Genomic DNA, 19156 nt, shown 5'->3' with positions numbered 1-19156 from the left:
GTTCAGACTTCTATTGAGACATCAAACATGTTTATTTTGGTTTATTGCCTGAAGTTATAGGGGAAGATGTCAGTACCAGACAGCATCTTTCTCACCGGAATGCAAAATTCAACAGAGTTTCTGCTGCTGGTCCCATGTGATCAGAACTGAGGACTGGGGTGACTTTCTGTGCCATGAGGATGCTGCTTAAGAGCGGAGTTGCTTTGGTCTTCCCAGTTATTGCTGGTGGACTCTGCTGGCAGAGTGGAGCCTGGGAGAGAAAATACCATGAGCTGACTGAATCATTTACTAACCCTACTAGTGTTCAGTCTTAATAACTAGAGAAGAGGCCATTGCTATATAGAACAAGGACCTCACTGTATGGGGAGATTTCAGGTGGGGTTGATTTTTAGATACTTAATGGCAGACAGAGAATTTCAAACTGTGCTTGGGACCCTTCATCCCTAAATATATATAAGGGATTTATCATGTCTGCAACAAACTGCCACTTTCTCAAGCTGTTCTTGAGTTGTTCTCAGAAGTATGTTGAGGACTGAAACTCTTCTGAGGGGTGAAAAAACCCCCGATGACCTTCTTTATATCATTAGCCAGTCTATAGCCTTTTATTTTACAGTGCACAAAAATATCTCCTAAGTCCCTACTTTTGTACGATATGCCGTATAGATATTCTGTGGGGTTTTTTGGAGCCACCTTCCATATGTTCTGTGTTTTCTCAGCTATCTGAAGAGTCATGGTGGCTCAACCAGGCAGACTCTCGTTTACATATTCAGATAATTTTTAGCCCGCCTTTCTCTGTAATCAAACTCAAGGCTGGTGTGCACTTACCTGCTCTGAAAGGGTTGTATAGGTTGGAGGGTAAATCTCAACTGGGAATGAGATAAAAATAGAAAATTATTTAAATAATCTAGTGAACTTGTGTGTAGACCTCACACACAAATGTCTCTTACCTGTTCAGGGCGTAGCCTTTCAGTGCCGCGACGTTCTGACAGAGGGGCTGCATCTCTCTGAACTAAAGGCCAAAACCAATAAAGAACATTGGTGGGGATCTGGAATGGGTCTTCCTACATTATCCTGAACTCTTAGACAACATCCTCAGGAACAGGGAGAGTGCTCTCCATTTGAATGCCTGCAACAAGTGACCTTAGAGCGGAGTAGTCAGTGAAGCAGGGTTTGAATACAGACAGGAAACCTAGAATAGAGGGAATGCAAGATAGCAGCAGGCTACCCCCTACTCACCACTGAAAATGTTGAGGTTGAAGTTTGGGGTTTCCTGTTGCTGCCTATTATTGCTAGCACTCTGACTTTGTCTCACCATGGGAGGATGCAGGGTGAAGTCATTCAAGCCAGGAGTAAGAGAAGAGGAGAAAGGGCTCCTGAAAGAAATTGGGGGGGGGGGGGGAGAGAAGTGTAAGGCAGGGGCATGACTGAGTGACAGGGCATTTACTTGGCATACAAAAGGTCCCAGATCCAATCCTTGGTGTCTTCAGTCACAGGAATCTCAAACAGTACGGCTAGGAAAACTCTTCCTAAGACTTTGGAGAGTTGTTCCTAGTCAGAGAGTACAACACTCAGTTAGACAGACCAACAGGCTGAATAATTAGAAGGCCTTCATATGTCAACTTGAAAAAAAACCTGCATTAATAGTGAAAATTATAAATAATGCTAGCTCAATGGCATATTTTATGGTGATGCAATAGTAGCATCATGGTGGAGATAGCAGCACACCTCACGTTAGGACTCACCTGTAGAATAAACTTTGATTGGAAGCTGGAGAAGGAGTTGCTGGAAAATAGAATTTGTTATATTATACATGACATGAAAGAAGACATTATACATGGCATGTTATATTATACATGACATGACGCAAGAAGAAAGAAGGCTTAGCATGTGGGATCTCACACAGGATAATTCTGGATACAGACTAGAAGCAAATGATCCACTGGACAGCTGGAATAATCCCCCCCATAGAACCAAAAAATTTATATTCCAGTATAAACCACAGTGCGATCGTTGGTGTCTTGGCCCAGGAAAGCTGTATCTGAAATCCTGGGGCAAGGAGAGGCAAATAGTTTGCATTCTATTATTTCTGGCCCAGTGTTGCCAACTTGTCTCAAATAATCCTTGAAAAACGTGAACATGTTTGGAATTCACTTTGTGCCACCAATATTTCTTACCATTTCTAGAGTTGGCTGCAGTTGTCCTCCCTTCATTCATCCTATTGCCCTCTGTAGCATGCTGGGTAAAAACAAGAGCCTCACCAAAAACTCTATAAGGAACAAAGTAATATACCCATCCTCCCTTCTCCTTTTCTGGGAACAATGGTGGTGTGGTGTGGTGTAACTCACATGCCAGCTTGGTAGATGGCTGCCTACCATGGAGGAGATGGAGTCCATAGAAGAACAACAGCTATTGAAAGACAGAGGCACAAAAATCAAGACATTATTGATGAAGACTGGATACGGTCAGTTGCCTTAAAGGTTTCTTTGGGGAATGGCAGAGTATAAATGTTTTTAATTAATAAACATTCCCCATTTTTTATTACACCCAAAGACAATGAAGTTCCTTCTGTGCCTACCTGACCACCTCACTGGAGCGCTGGAAACTGGGCCTTGGTGTGACTGCCAATTATGAGACAGAGAATTATTGTGAAGAGAAAGCATGAAGCTGAATCCAGTGGTAGCAATCCTTGCATATAAAAGGTATAATGTTCAATTCCTGGCATCTTTTGCTGAAGGAATCCAGGGCAACAGGACCAAGGAAGAACTTTCTATGTTAGGCTCTGGAAAGCTAATTGAGCTAAACAGGACTATCTAGAGCAGTGATACTTACTCAGTGGCTCGGAAGCCATGTATGGCTTTTTGACATACCCGAAGCACTTCTGAGCACTGTTCCCCAATATGGCACTTAATCCAAGCTTCAGGAAAGAGGAAAAGACTTTTATCCAAATTGTCTTGTAGTTAGCAATTGGTTCTCTAAGGTGCAGGCCATATACCAAGGAGAGATGTAAATGTGGCTCTTTTGGTAGATACTAATTATGAATATAGATCTCTGTGATCTGCACAGTCAGTACCACTGATCTGAAGGGATCCATTGGTCTGACCTGGAGTACAATAGATCCTTATATATCCAAAGGGGAAGCAGTGCTCATTTTTTTCTCAGACAAACAAATGCATGTGCATTTTTAACCTGCCTTTTGTACCTGGGCATATGTTACCATATTTGTATTCCTGCAAGAAAAATATGCAGGACTCCATATGTCCAGTAGGGAGGGGGAACATTCTGACTCTCTCTCTCTCTCTCTCTCTCTCTCTCTCTGTACATTATCAAGAACAAATTTACTCTTAGATGTAAAAGGCCATAATGCAGGCACTCATGAACTATGCTGTCATATGCATATTTTCCCAAGACCCCCATTTTCCTACCTGTCTGTAATGGGGGTGTGATGGCAACTGGTCTTGGGGTGCTGTTTCTGCATTAAATGAAAAGAAATTATGTTCAGTCATGTGTCTTTTGTCCCAGATATTCAACTGACCTTTCACCACAAATCCAAGCACTCTCATTCTGAAGAGCCCCTAGGGCAGGGATCCCTAACGTGATGGGTGGGGGCAGGTAGGGTTTTGCCCAACAAGGCTTCTGATTGGCTATTGGAGATTTGATTAGATGTGAAGATTTTTTTAAAAAAAAGTTGTTTTGGTAGTAGCTGCAACCACAGCACAAGTATCTTATTACTGAAGTAACCTGACAATTCGCTACAGAGTTCAGGTGGGATCCAGAAGTCAGGATTCCAGAACTCAGATTGGCCAGGACCCTCTATGCTGGGGGGGGGGGGGAATTGAAAAGAAGCTGTTCTCCCTTTCTCTGTGTGCGTGTCTGTGTAAGTGACAGCCAGTGAGCACCCTTCATCATGCCCCCATCTGCTCCCACCAGAAGGTGAAGGCAGAGAAAGCAAATGCCAGATAACCATAGTTTCTAAGTTAGGTTAGAAATCCTTCTTTCCTAGAATCTGCACCCTCATTTCTGTAGCCTAGATAGTAGTAGAATAAAGCTTTGTACTTGTTTAAGAGATAAAGAGACGAACTTGATTCTTACCTGTAAGCCTTGCCCTGTCCCACGTTACCAGCCCCATTTGATGGTCCTTCTTGCATCAAACTGGTGAGAGGGGTCAATTCTGGGAAATGGTGGCAGCTACTGAAGCCCCCCCACCCGAGAGTTGGGGAGAAGTGAGGGATCTCTACAAGGGAGATTGTGTTTCCCTCAGAAAAAATTAACTCTCCTTGCTCACCTGCCTGCTGTCTCGTTGGACAAACCTGAAGAGAAAGTAACCTGACAGATGCTCGTTTGGGAAATGTTACAGTCATTACATTTGATATGCTGCAGCTCCTAACAATTGTCCAAACTGAGTAGAAGATTTACTAACCTACTACCCTGGAGATGCTGTGGAGAACCCTGTTGAAAGAGAAAGGGGGGAGTTTCAGGATCTAAACTTATACATGCAGGGGGGGGGATTCTCCTTCCTTACAATGACAAATGCACAGAGAAAGCGGATGTTGCTCCTTTCAGTAGATGGGAGTCAGAAAACAAAACATACAGAAGTGGGCCTGCCTTTGGCTAACAATTCCTACCTTTACCCCACCAGCTTTTTGCCTACTATATAAATAATCTAGTTAACACATTGAAAGCACCAGATTTGCATCCTCCTAAACTGGAGGACAGGCATATTCAGGCATATGCTCTATGCCGATGATGCGGTAATTCTTTCCAGAACCCCAGTGGGTCTCAGGAGGGCGCTTATGAGAGTGGCAACGTTTTGCGAGAAAGAACACCTAATGATCAACTACGATAAAACAAAAATCATGGCCTTTGGTAGACATCCTAAATATAGGAGGTGGAGCATTAATGGCCCCAGGCTGGAACAGGTCACCTAATATAAATATCTCAGAACGACAATCCAGGCATCTGGATCCAAGTTGGCCCATAATACTCATGTAGCCAATTTGGGGGAAAGGTCAGCCCGTTTGATAATCAATTTCCTCCAGACCAAAGGGGCACATTACATTCCAGCAGCACTCAAACTGTATCAGATAGCACAAATGCTATATGGAACACAACTTGACTCTTCACCCTCTAGTCTTACTCCCATTGAACGTGTGCAATCTAAGTTCCTTAGAGCTGCCCTGCAATTGCCAAGATGTGTTCCAAATGCTCTGATACGTTTAGAAACTGGCATGATGAAGGTGGAGGCAAGGATTGTCCTGTCCTCGATCTCTCTCTGGCTGAAAATTAACTTCAACGCTAATGGTCTTCTCCCACTGATCCTATGTGACTCCTTTAGATCCAGATGGGTGATAGCCATAGATGTCAAATTAAACAACTTGGGTTTTACACCCCCTAGCTTTTCTTCAGTTAGGGTGGGAACAAGCTAAGTTAATTATATCCCAGAGGATCAAAGACTCTGGGAGACAAACAGATCTAGCAAGGGCGCCTCTATTCACTGCACCCCTCCATACTAAATACATCCTAGCACCAGCAGCCTATCTCCACTATTTAGAGATAAATAATTATAGAAGGGCCTTTACCCTGGGCAGATGTGCAGCCTTACCATCTGCTTTGCTTGAGGGGAAATATAAGAAGACACCCTGGGAAGAGAGATTCTGCCCCTGCAAATCAGGGGACTGAGAAACTGTTGAGCATGCCCTCCTGAACTGCAATTTCTATACATTACCCCGTTCGAAGTTTATTGAGCCCCTCTTATCGAGACCTGACAGGGCAGGTGAAAGGTTTGAGATGCTCCTACAAGGGGGTAATCTTTCAACCACTCTTCAGGTTTGCGAAATTTAGCAGCAATGAAAATTCGTCGCCTTAGAACAGCACAATTGACAGATGTGTCCCAGCTGTAATACTTTTTTAAATGTTTTAAAAATGTTTTAAGACTCGGGCTGTAATTCTTTGATTGTAAGAATCTATTAGTCCATGCTTTCCGTTTTATCATGTTTTGACTGGCTAAGTGCTGCAAATAAATTATCTATCTCCTACCTTTAAATAGTTGAGAGTCTTCTTCAGTTCACTGTTTTCCTTCTGCAGAGTCTTCAGCTCCCTAAGCATTTGGGGAAGGGGATAAAAGACAAGCGTTGTCTAACTAAGGAGTTGACACTGGATCCCATGACTCTTGGAGAATGGGATTTTTTTTCTGATGGAGAAAGGATTCCTCTGACAGACAAAAGTCTGTCTTTGTTGAGGAAAGTCTTTTTCTGCTGGAGGAAGATTTTGGTAGAAGGGAGTCACTGGATCCAGTCCATTGTCTCTCCTGTCTTTCCAGTCCCCCACTGGGAACACTTTGGCAATGACAGAGAGCAACAGTAAGGTATCTGAAAGGTTACCCTCAAATAATTAGACCATGTTAATGTTATCATGATTGGATCTTGCTATATCCTATACTGGATGTCTGTCCAGCAAAAAAAGAGATGAAATCCTTCCTCTCACAGAGCTACAAAAGAATTTGGAGATATTTCACTGGCATGTCTTCTGTACACATACAAGAAATGCACATAAAGTGTGTAAGAGAGTGAGAGGAATAACAGAGCAGAACAGTATTGAATTGCTGTTACAGACATGATTAATATTGCCATGTGAATACAACCTGTGTATAAAAAGTAAGTATGCATATGAATAAAAATACAAAAATTTCTAATTTATTCTTGACGTTTATGTCACTGATTTTACAGGATTATTACTTTCTGTACATCTTGAACTGCAGAGAAAATATTTTAAATAAAATAAATAGAGATAAATGCCTCACTTTTCCTGGGTAGTTAGCTTCTGTTGAGCCTGCTGAAGAGCAGCCTTAGCCTTTAAAGCCTTGTGCTTGTAGAAAGAGGCCAGAAGCTCCATCTGGCCTTTCTGGAACGTCCATACCTGGGGAAAGAACCAAGAGAACCTTCCAGCTAAAGAACCACCCAAAGCTAGAGGATGTTTGGATGAGCTAAGTATTTATTAGTGCAATCCTAAACAGAGTTACATATGTTTAAGCTCAATGACTTTGATGGACTTAGATCCATGTTGGCGAACCTATGTCATGCGCTGAGCCCTCTCTGTGGGCATGCATGGACCTGTGGAGTCTGCCTAGGGCCGTGCCATGTTGCCGTGGTGAGGGCGCTGAGGGCGGTGCTCCTTCTCCCCAAGCCCATGCTCCCCAAGCCTGCGCTGGTGCCCTCCCTCTCCTTGCACCCGGGGCAAGCCCCTCCCTCTCTCTCAGCTGAGCTGCAGCCACAGCTCAGCTGTTTGTCGGGCTCCCGCCCCTCTTCAGTTTGGACGGGGAAGCTGTGGCCAAGCACCTTGCCACGCCCCCCCTCTCAGCTGAGCTGTGGGTCCCCGCCCGTCTTTAGTTTGTCAGGGGCCCCGCCCCTCTAAAAAAGCATTTAGAAAATTCTACAACATTTGCAGACAATCCTACAAGCCATCAGGAAATCTACAAGGAATTTTCTAGCATTGTAGCAGCTGCAAAGGTGAATTTTAGTAACAGATTTTTACAGTTCCGTAAGATGGAGACAACCCTGTGTTTTCTTACTTCTCCAGATAAAGCCAAATTTGAGAACTTGATCTTTCCTGCCTACACTGGTTAGATTTAGAAAATCTGGAAATGGAGCTAATAGAATTTCAAGAAAGCTCTATCTGGAAAAATAAATTCTATGACCTGCGTGAAACACTTGAAAAGATAGAAGGGATGCCAAAGGACAGCACAGTTAGTTCTGAAAATGAAATCTTTAAAGGGTGGAATTCTCTGCCAAATAATTTTAAGTCAATGAAAGCACTTGGGATTGCTTTCCTTACTTTGTTTTTTGTTTATAAATTTTTATTAAATTTTTATAACACAAAACAAAACAATACAATAATAAAAAAATTACAGTAAAAAAAACAAAATACAAAGAATACAAAAGAGTATCTTTATATACTAATTATTACTTTCCTAATTACCAAACCATTGAATCCAAAAAGATACCCCTTCATCCCCCACCCATCTCAAAAAGTGACCCTACACCCGACTTCCGAAGAAGTATCAAAACAGTTTTTATAATAAACTTATCAACAGTATAATATACATTTATTAAAACTAATTTCTATAACTCGCTAAGTAATATTGTAAGATCAATTTTTGCCAATTTATCCCAATATGAGGCGGCCTTAAACCATATTTTTTTTAATTCTTCTATATCGTTTCCATGTAGGAATTCCGTTAATTTGGCCATCCTCATATACATCCATAATTTCTCTCTCCAGTCAACAATTGAAGGTTTATGTACCTGCTTCCAAATTTTAGCTATTACAATTCTTGCAGCAGCAAAACCTTTACTTTGTTTGGATCATCTTATGCTTGTGAGCAGCTGTTTTCAGCTTTGAATTATATCAAATCTGACACCAGAAACAGGCTAACAGATGACCTGAGTGCTGCATGTGTTGCTCTCAAACTTACAAAGTATGAGCCAAGGGTAGACAAATTATCAGCATGCACACAACAGCAAAAAATCACATTAATTGTTCAAAAAATTTGACGATGTCCTCAAAGATGTCACAAAAATGGTGAATTACATCATGGCTCGTGCTCTGAATTGTTGACAGTTTCAAGCACTTCTTGAGGAGGTTCAGGAACAGTATAATTGTTTACTTATGTCCGCTGGCTGAGCAGAGGATGAGTCCTGGAGAGATGCATGCCAAATGCAAACTTTTACCTTTCAATAAAAGGTTGTTTGTATAATTGAAAGCTCTGTTATTGTGTTTTTCTTTTAACGCAAAATATGTGAATGTATGAGTTGTTTTTTCTAAACTGAAATCTCAGTATTCAGGTTAAATTGCCGTATTGGCACTTGGCGATAAATAAGTGGGTTTTGGGTTGCAGTTTGGGCACTCGGTCTCTAAAAGGTTCGCCATCACTGACTTAGATGGAATTAACTCTGTTGGGACTGCACTAGTAGAATTTTGTCCATTCTTCTAGCTATGCCCTAATGCTTCAGGACTACTACGAATTTGTCCACTGTACCAAGATGTTTGTATAGGAAGAAAAATGTTAACTGTAATTACTAAATGGACATAATTGGAGGGTACTGTCATGAGACAAACACACTCTTTCAGCTTCCAGAAGCTTCCCAGTCAGCTCAATTCTACAGCTGTCTGTCTCAGAGAAGAGGTCTGGGACAGTGATTACCTAAGAGAAATACACAACATGGCAACCATTGTGGATTTTAATGCTCTCCATTTGGGTGCTTCCAGTGATATTATCTTTGATGATTGGCCAGTTTTCTGTATCTATCTATCTATCTATCTATCTATCTATCTATCTATCTATCTATCTAATAGCCAAGTGTGGGCCTGTCTGCTGATATTTAAATCCATGGATTGAACCCACACTGATAGTAAACAGATGCTTCTGTAAACCAGGGGGACCCCTATGTTTTCAGAAAAAAATCTGAAATGAAAAGAATAGGGGTTTAAATCCCCCCAAATAATACTGTTGTCTGTGCATACCTCTATCTTGGAGGTATGGCGACAATGTCCAGGAGCTGTTCTGGGCCTGACTGTGTTGTCCAGGAGCCATTCCAGGCCTGGCCACATTGGAACTAAACCAAGTGGCCACTTTACAGCCAAAGTAGAGAAAGGATCTGGACAACCCCCCCACTACCACCACACACACACACCAATTTGTTTCTGGCTATCTCTATTGGTAGTCTTGCACTTGCAAAAAAAAAAAAAAGAATTTCATGCTTATAATAGGAGACTCATAAGGGGAGGGCGGCAAATCAGCCCAGCTCTGTTCCATCCAGCCAAGGACTGAAACTGACCCACACTCACTGTGAAACTGACTAAATAAGCAGCCACATAGAGCATTTGTGATTATTTCAGCATTCTCTCAACTGTTCCATCTGAAACTGACCCACAGTCACCGAGAAACTGACTAAAACAGCCTCATAGTATTCCAGCATTCTCCCCCAGTGCACTGGCAAATGGCTTTGAGGAGAGGGGTTGGATGAGGGGGACAGAGAAATGAAGGGAGAAGCAAGAATGGGGAGGGGAGGAAAAACCCAAAGTGACAAGAATGCACAGGATCAGCTTTCGATTTGGGATCGAGGCAGACTTTAAACTCGGGGTAAAACAGCATCCTGAAAATGTGGGGGAAATGCGAGGGGAGAGTGAAGCAACTTCTGAAGGTTGGAAAATACGTGCATAATTAAAAGGAAGCCCTGAAGTAGTTGGGGGGTGACTGTGACGGGAACAACCTGTGCATAAAAGGACATATATGCACAGTAATAGCCCTTCTGACATTAGAAATAGAATGAACTGTTTCTCCACATCAGGGGAAGTGGCTGGCTCATTGGATAGGGAATGAGCTTCTTTCTTGGTGAAGACACTTTAAGCAACCCTGAAGCAGCTTGAATACATCTCAAGCATCCGTCATCATGCCCTTCTCCTCTCTCTTTTTTTATGCTGTTTGTCTTTTCTCACTATTTGCAAAGATCCACAAACTTATTCCAGGATCTGGAGGAGCTCGGCTCCCTAGCAGTTCTCAGTGCTAGGGCTTTGTAATATTAAAGCAATATAGTAAAGAGTACTTCTAAACATAAGCGGAGTACCTTTTACAGTCTGCTCATTTAAAAGGATCAAGCAGATATCAATCATGGCACTCTTTCTTTAAAAAAAGTTTTTTGTACCCCACACAGTTTGTTCTTATTATATCTGCAACATATTCTATATTCCATTTTCAAACTGCTGGCTTGTGCCTTTTCTATCCTGCTGTAAAACATCTTTTTAATAGCATAAGACGAAACCTGCTTGATCAGATCAATTGTCCATCTAGTCCAGTATCCTTTTTATCATTTAGAGAAAGACCCACAAGCAGGAGTGCAGAGACGAAAGCCTCCCTCCTGTTCCTGCTTCCCAGCAGCTGGTATTCACAGCCAGTACACACTGAGGTTCTGTTTAAACTTTACAGTTAATAGCCATTGATAGAGTCATTCTCATTAGTTTGTCTAACCTACTCTTTAAAGCTACCTATGCTTTTGGCTGTCACTATATCCTATGGCAGTGAATTACACAAGTTTATACGTTGTGTAAAGCAGCCCTTTCCTTTGTTTATATTGCATCCAATGAACATCAACTTCATTGGATGCCCACAAGTTCTAGTATTTGAAGAAAGGGAGAACATTTTTCTTTCTACTCACTTCCTCCACCCATTCGTTTTACGAACCTCTGCCATGTCCCGCACCTTTAGTGGCCTTTACCCAAAAACCTAGAAACCCCAAATATTTCCTTATGCAATCACTTTGATAATTTTGATTGTCCTTTTCTGTACCTTTTCCAGTGTTCTAAAAATCTATACAGAGGTATTTGCCTCTCCCATTCCTTTTTTCCATACAAAACATATAACACGCCAAAAATTTGAAAACTTGCACAGCTTGTGTTCTGACTGCAGATCCACACTTTTCAGTTGTTCTCCAAAACGGATACTCTGAGCTGGAGTTGGTGTTGTTTGTGTGTGTGTGTGGGGTGGTGTTTTGTCAGTGCGTCTGGGGAACCTGGGAATTGTAGTTTCTTTTTGAAAGCAACAAACCTAGGCACAGCCAAAGCCTACCTTTTCCCCCTCGTAGCTGGGTGCTTGCTGCCCTGCTTCTGAGGAAGAGGATAGAGGCAAAGCAGGCAGTTGCATCCTCCTTCAATGATAGCCACAGCAACACAAGGTGGAATATGGTTTGCTTTTAGTCATTCCTGCCCCCTCATTCTTGCAGGAGTGGAAACAAGTTAGCGGGGCCCTCAGAGCAAGCTGGCCCAGGGGAATTTTATACTCCCTGGGTCCCCCCCACCCAGCACCTCTCTGGGTTTCGCCCGTCCCCTCATTGTCTCCTTTTTTGCCAGACAGTGTCATACATTTTGAATCCAGAATCTAGGAGGTAGTTCCAAAAGAGTATCCGGTTGGTTATTATTACCTGTGAAACAAGGGCAAAAAACTTGAGCGCAGTTTCAACAGGGCTTTTGAAAAACTTTCTTTCTTTGGGTTGGATCTGTGGGACAGAAAGAGAAAGTAAGCGAGAGGGAAGTAAAGGACAGAGAAGTAACCTCCCCCAATATATTTAATACAGGAATAACTATCTAGTGGTTGAATCCAACCAGTTTTTCCGCTGTTGAAAGAGAGAAGAGGGCGTCCCCATTGACCACCCCAAGGCTATGCTGGGGATTATGGGACCTGCGTGGACACCAGTCATGTGGGATGGGAGCTGTAATAAGGGTGGGGGATAGATGAGATGGAGCAAAAAAAGCTGGCTGGATCCAACCCTGCATCTGTTTTGGGATTGCACAAAATGTCCAAATCTATATCTGTTGTGGGAATGCATAAGCTGGAAAGTATTTCTTGAATTAAAATTGCAACATAAAAGGTTGGTGCGTGCATCTGCTTGTGAGAAAGGCTTATATATACTGACACCCTTCCCCCAAGTTCTTCAGGGAACCTGATGTTCCTTCAGGCCTCAGAGAAGCATTTTGTCTTCTAGACTCTCCTCCTCACAACTGAGGTCCAGGCTGCCTTTTTGAAAGAACAATGAAACGAACACTTTTGACATCATCATATGCTCAGAAGACCAATGTTGGCAACCCAGAATCTCACTAATGATAAGTATAGAAATAGCAACACTTTTGATCATCCAGCTCTGTATTTATTCCCTGTACTATATAATAAATAGAAGATTTCTATATTAGTCCAAATGGATTTAATATGAATATAATTTATGTATTGCAAAGAGCTGAAAGGAAGCAGGCAAGCTCTTGCCTTGGAGAAGTCACAACTCACTTTATCGTTGAGGAGCAAATACTTGCTGTTCATTCCACAAGATGGACATTTATCTGCCAAGATTAAAATGTAAAAGTCATTGAAACCAGTAATGTTCCAAAAGCACAAGATGGGTCAGTGGAAAATCAGAATGCAGTCTTCAAAATCATTACACTATCTAAAAGAGCTCTTAAAAATGGTTTTTACTAAGAATCCAGTTGTATCACTAAGAATCTAAGTCAGGGGTCCTCAAACTTTTTAAACAGGGGGCCAGTTCACTGTCCCTCAAACACTGTTGGGGGCCGGACTATAGTTTGAAAAAAGTATGAACAAATTCCTATTCACACTGCACATACTGCTCAGCAGTAACGCACAAGCTCACTCACTAGCAAACACACACACACAAGCTCACTCACTAGCAAACACACACACAAGCTCACTCACTAGCAAACACACACACACACACACACAAGCCCACTCACTAGCACGCACACACACAAGCTCTTTAATTAACAGGCATTTATACTATTAAAGGTGAAGGTTTCCCCTACACCACGCTCACCTCTGCAGCGTAACAAAGATATAGTTAGTATTTTGCTCTGGCTGGGTTTTATAGCGCCAGGATTGCACTGTTACAGGAACCGCCGGAACTGAAAGGGCACACAAAATCTCTCATGGTCATCATCTGACTACAAAACCCCACTGATGTCACTCAGCAAAGAGAAACCGGCTATTCTTTTCCTACAGAAGAAAAGTGGGCAACTGGCCACCCTGTGCCACCAGATGTGGCATATATGCCTACCTCTCGTCGCTCACACTACCGATGCCCAGGGAAGGGGCCAGCTGCCTGCTTAGGCTCAGTCCCCCCACTTAGGCTTTCTGCAAAATCTTCGTTTCTGCAAAAGATGCTGTGCAGTTTTCAGCGAGACGCCAAGAAAGGAGGACGGGGTGGGGGAGGGGGGAAGAGAGGTAAAATTAGGACCGATTTAAAAAGGGAGAGGGAAAATAAGGATAAAAAAAGAGGTAAATTTAGGAGGGGAAGTGGGGAAGGTCAGTTTGAAGGAGAGGGCTGCAGGGCTGGTCACTAGTCTTGCAGGAGGTTGACTTGATGCTTCCTGGGCATGCTGCTATATGGGGCTTATTTGTTTTTTTAAAAAAATCTATCTCAGTGCGATCCTAGGGCTGCTCTCTAAATGCAAATTTTCCCGAGCCAAATCCTCAAAAGTCAAAAATAAGCCCCTATGTAGAGTTTTTGAGAATTCAGATGGGGGAAAATGTTTATGCGTGGAAGGTTTTGTCTTGGATTTGCCGCTCTCTAGATGCACATTTCCCCTATCTGAATTCTCAAAACTCTGCATGGGGGCTTATTTTTGGCCATTTATGAACGGGAGGTTTTGCCTTGAATTTGCCCCTCTCTAGAGGCACATTTTCCCCATCTGAATGCTCAAAGCTCAACAATAAGCCCCCCCCCCCAATGCAGAGTTTTGAGCATGCAAGATGGGGAAAATGTGCCTCTAGAGCACTGGTTCCCAACCAGGGGTCTGTGGACCCCCAGGGGTCCGCGAGAACTAAATTAAGGTCCGCGAAACAAAGTTATAAACCCATAATAAATTAATATTTTCAATTAAAAGTTCTCTATTATAAAAATATATATTCAAATATTATTCTAAGTTTATTGTTTAACTAACAGTTATGATTAAAGTTTATTTTCAAATTCTCTGAATTTTTATTTTGAACCTTGGGGTCCCTGCACCGAACAATAAAGTCCTAGTGGTCCCTGGTCAAAAAAAGGCTGGGAACCACTGCTCTAGAGAGTGGCAAATCCAAGGCAAAACCTCCCGTGCATAATTGGCTGAATTCGGCTTAGACAGGAGCAACTCCGGACAGGAGGAGGCGGACTAAGCTCTACCGGGAGTCAATGCGGTTTATTTCTGAGTAGGCGCATTTGGGACCAGCAGAAGGAGGGAGGAGGCTAGACGGAGGGGAAGGGGTGGGGGGGAAAGAGAGGAAGGAGAGTTGCCCCAGAGGCGAGCCGTTGCCCCCCTTACAGCTTGAGGTCCGGGTCGGCTGCCTCCGGCTTCTTCCCAAACCACCAGCAGCGGCTGCAATTGGCGGCAGCCTCCTCAGCTCCCTCTTTTGGGGGGCTGGATGAAGGCAGGCAGGCAGGCAGGTAGGGAGGGAGGGGGAAAGGAGGAGGAGACGGTGACGGCCACCTCAGGTCACAAGATAGCGCTCAAGCAGAGCCAGTTGGAGGCCATTCCTGCCAGAGGGCTGCTTCGAACTACCACTCCCGGCATGCAGCGGGGGGGGGGAACGGGCTTTCTCCCCCTCCTGTTTCCATCCAGAGGCGGGCCGAGCTGCATCATGGGGCTCGTAGCTCCTGGTGGGGAGGCGTGGCGCTGGTTTTGGGCCCAGCCTGAGGGGCCGGGTTCAGGACCCTGAGGGGCCGGATCCGGCCCCCGGGCCGTAGTTTGAGGACCCCTGATCTAAGTATTAGGCTGCAGTTTTCCAGTTCAGTGATGCACTTTGGTGGTGAGAGAGGCACAGAGAATGCATGAGGAGGCACATAGCACTAACACACAAGGGGGAGAGCAAAGTCCATGCTGTATGGCTAACATGTCTCATTTCAGAACCTTGACAGGTGCCATCTCTAGAAACACAAGCTGAAGGGGCAAACACATGCAAGCGAGCAGGGGTAGGAATCCAGCTGCCCCAGGCTGGGAATCCACACCTGCCTCCCCTGTCCCCCTCACATGGGCCTATGCTTTGTTCGACAATGCTGGCTCCCGTATCACCCAGGCAGGGAACAGGGCAACTGTGGTTTGGGGAGACTGGTAGCTACCCACTGTGCTCTTTGAATCAGCTGGCCAAGCGACCATGGCACCTGTTGCCTTGCAGCATTAGAGCCTTCTGCAGCATCAGCAGTAGTGGATGGAACAGTTGCAGAGCACTTCCCCACGGGACTGGTAAATATCATTTGGATGTAAGGGTGGTTCCCTAGCAAACTGAGGCCTCCCCCATGGCGGAACTGCAGAACCTGCCAGAGGCCCCACAACCATGCCCATAGTAGTGGGCACAGCATTTATGCTGTTTGCCGTCACTGTACATGTTTCTGCTTGGCAGCTGTGCAGGTGGTGATTCAACAGGGGGACCTAGCAGCATGGCCAGTGCTATTCCTGCCGCTGTGATCAATCATTGGTACCAGTCCAGCTCCTGGAGCATCCTCTCTAAGGCAGCCTTTCTTCTGTCAATTCCACCCCGCTCACATACATGCGGTGCTAGGGACAGCTCAGCCTGTCTCTCCATGGCCGCTGGGAGCAGCTTGCAAAGGCACAGGAGCCATTCCAGACAGAGGGAGTTGACAACCCAGTTGATCAGACCTCATCCCAATTTGCTGTTCAATAAAGACTTGAGACTTGATCCCTGCCCCTCCCTGCCCCACTTCCTCCTCTCCTCCATCTGTGACTCCTCCTTAGAGCTTCCTGAGATGATCTCCCCTTTACTTGTCCAAGTAGGTGAGCTCTGGCTCAAATATGCTCAAGCTGAGATTGCTGTTGTTGGTCTTTTTGGTGCCACTGGACTTCTGTTCATCTTCTTAATATAACAGGAGTCCAGTGGCACCTTGACGACTGACTATACATATTGATCCATACCCTCTGCTGGATTCTGTTTGCATCTTGCACGGGAATGGGCTGATGGATGGTCCAAGGGGTATGTGTGGCTGTAGCATTGGAGGTCTCTGGGTCGTACACTCCCCCACAGCACTGCTAGCATCTGATTAGCCATGTAGCTCAGTGGTGCAGGTCCACACAAAAAGAGACCCATAAAGGCTGTAGCAGATCAAAGAAGTTACTTGAGCCAGGTCAGCTGGACAGAGGGAAGTTCTCTTCCACATGCGAAAACAAACACCCAGTCAAAATCCACATGTCAAAACAAACACTGTCAAATCTGCCACATTCCCAGCAAGTGTCACAGGTGCAAGAAAAGTTGTCCATGGCTGTGCCGGTGTGCCATTGGCTACATGTTGGGGACTACTGCTCTCACCACTACACCACACAGGCTCTCTTGTATCCCTAAAAGGGTGAACTCCAACAACTCAAATAAAGTACAAGGTTTTGTGAAACTCTTAAATATTGCCAATGCTGGCAACACAATTTTTATACAGGTATATTTTATACACAATTTTTATACAGTGAAGGATTTTTTCACATTCATATTGGGAAGGAGGGGGAGGAAGTATTCATGAGTGCTTAAATATTCTGTCTCAGACACAGTACACACATTTCGTTGTCATTCATACCTCTGCCAGCACATTTTTTGCAAAATATGTGTCCACAGCTAGCGACACAAAAGTCAGGTCCACGCTGGGTGAAGCACTGATTGCAATGAAACCAATCCATATTGTAAGTGGCAGTTCCCACGTGAAGTCTTATCTGGTTTCTGAGGTCCTATCTGGAAAAGTGGACCAGGAGAAGATGTTAGTTTTTACTGAGAAACACCGAGATGCAGAGATGAATGGATATAAATCTATGAGGATGAATGGATGGCAATTTACTTTTTAAAAAGTATATAGATAGTTGTTGAAAGATGAATGGACATATGGATTTATATATGTGGAGGAAATGTATAACAGGAGTATTTCTATAGCAAGGAATTAATGGGTAGCATGGAAACACATAGAAAGAGATACCTACATCAGTGACTTATAGTGCCATCTCAAACAGAGTCTTTTCTAAGTCCACTGAATTTGCTGGGCTTAGAAGACTTTAACTCTGCTTTGGCTGGCACTGTTAGCAAAGGAACTATTACCTACCCAAATTATTCATAACTAATTAATTAGCTAATTGGTATTTATAGTATGGTTTGGGAAGATTACCACAGTTTTGCCAAAAACTATAGATTGGCCACTGACTTTCCTGAAAGCTCAAAAACTATGAACATCCAGCCAAGGTTAAGTTCTTCTGTTCCATTTTATTGCCATCAGATGAATAAGCGTGCACTTAGATCTGTCCCATTGCAAGACATATTAAGAGGGCAACAGTGTAACAGAGAAAACCTCTAAATATTAGGGTGCCATTTGCTGCATGCTAATGGCATGATCCATCCAGTTCAGCCCTTTTAGGTTCATTTGATTTGAAGAAATTAATCCCATGCTCAGATCTCTCCTACTAAATTCAATAACTGCTTTATTGGTCTTTTAGCATTGCTGTAGTGCTATTTGGAGTCTTCTGTTTTATGGAAAGATAATAAACCAGATGTTCCTGCTCTAATGTCTATGGTATGTATGGATACCTTTTTGGGGCTTTGGATACAACCAAAACAACAATAAGCCATTTATTGGCCAATTATTTATAATGTATGCTTTCTGGTGGAAAAATAAGTTTAATTTATTACATATTAAAGTGTATTTAATGCCAGTTAATCATAAATTTGTGGGTTTTATTCTGAATAGTGTAACTGCTCACTACCTAAAGTGCTCATTATCATATATTGTTACCCCATTTCAAAGTAGTCTTCATCAGAATAATTCTTATTCATCCATAGTAATAAATCTCAACGTATAGTCATCTTTTGAATAATTCGAAATGGGGCATGTGCCGCCAACCCGTTTTGATTTATTCTGAGAAGACTTCTGTCTGTTTATTCTGAGAAGACAGTTTACAGATTTCATTGCCAAGGATTTTCCTTTGAGAGAGATCACAGAACAGAGAAAAGAAAGATCACAGAATGGAGGAGGATTCTTTTAGTCCTTGCCAGGAGGTTATCTGTGAACGGTTTATCTCAAAGACGGATTATAGTATGAAACAGAACTTTTATTGTCTTGTAACCAGAAATAAATAAATAAATAAATAAATAAATCGTTGATGCTTACTTGTTGAAATAAATTGTTTAGATGTCATTATGTGGTACCCTAAAGCCACGTACTTTGTACTCTATATTTTGTATACACTATTAAAAATATGGCATTTAAGAACATTATTTGATGCTTTAATGGATATTCATATTTTTGGTATTTAAAAGGAGGGGTGTCGGGGAAACACTCATTCTGAAGTTAAAATTTCCCAAAATATTAATGAGGTGAGGGGCTTGCCACTAATGAAAGGACAGTTACTCCTCTGAAGATGCCGGCCACAGCTGCTGGCGAAACGCCAGGAAAGAAAACACCAAGACCACGGTCACACAGCCCGGATAACCCACAAGAACCAATGAACTCTGACCGTGAAAGCCTTCGACAAGATTTTAAAGGACAGTTTGTTCAGCAACTTTCTCTGAACCCCACTTGTGAGGAACTACAAACCTCTCATTAGCACTCTGCTAAATTATAGCTTCATAATTTATAACGGTATATTT

The 19156-nt window shown here is 43.2% G+C and overlaps 1 protein-coding gene across 1 annotated transcript; it reads right to left on the bottom strand.

Annotated features, from left to right (window-relative positions):
- Window positions 1–200: 200 nt before the first annotated feature.
- On the bottom strand, window positions 201–17205 carry LOC130481080 (RING finger protein 212B-like). Its single transcript, XM_056853740.1, has 15 exons — window positions 17106–17205; window positions 12827–12879; window positions 11970–12044; window positions 6797–6912; window positions 6034–6094; window positions 4418–4446; window positions 3423–3469; window positions 2576–2618; window positions 2373–2406; window positions 2175–2235; window positions 1743–1782; window positions 1237–1373; window positions 948–1009; window positions 826–866; window positions 201–250 (listed from the first exon to the last, which is right to left on the bottom strand). Exons 1-15 carry the CDS (start codon window positions 17203–17205, stop codon window positions 217–219), a joined length of 933 nt encoding a protein of 310 aa, XP_056709718.1. The 3' UTR covers window positions 201–216.
- Window positions 17206–19156: the final 1951 nt, after the last annotated feature.

The sequence above is a fragment of the Euleptes europaea genome, chromosome 7 (assembly GCF_029931775.1).
Source record: "Euleptes europaea isolate rEulEur1 chromosome 7, rEulEur1.hap1, whole genome shotgun sequence".
NCBI classification, from domain to species: Eukaryota; Metazoa; Chordata; class Lepidosauria; order Squamata; family Sphaerodactylidae; genus Euleptes; species Euleptes europaea.
Note: the sequence above shows the minus strand (reverse complement) of the source record. Positions and strands in the feature narration are given on the sequence as shown.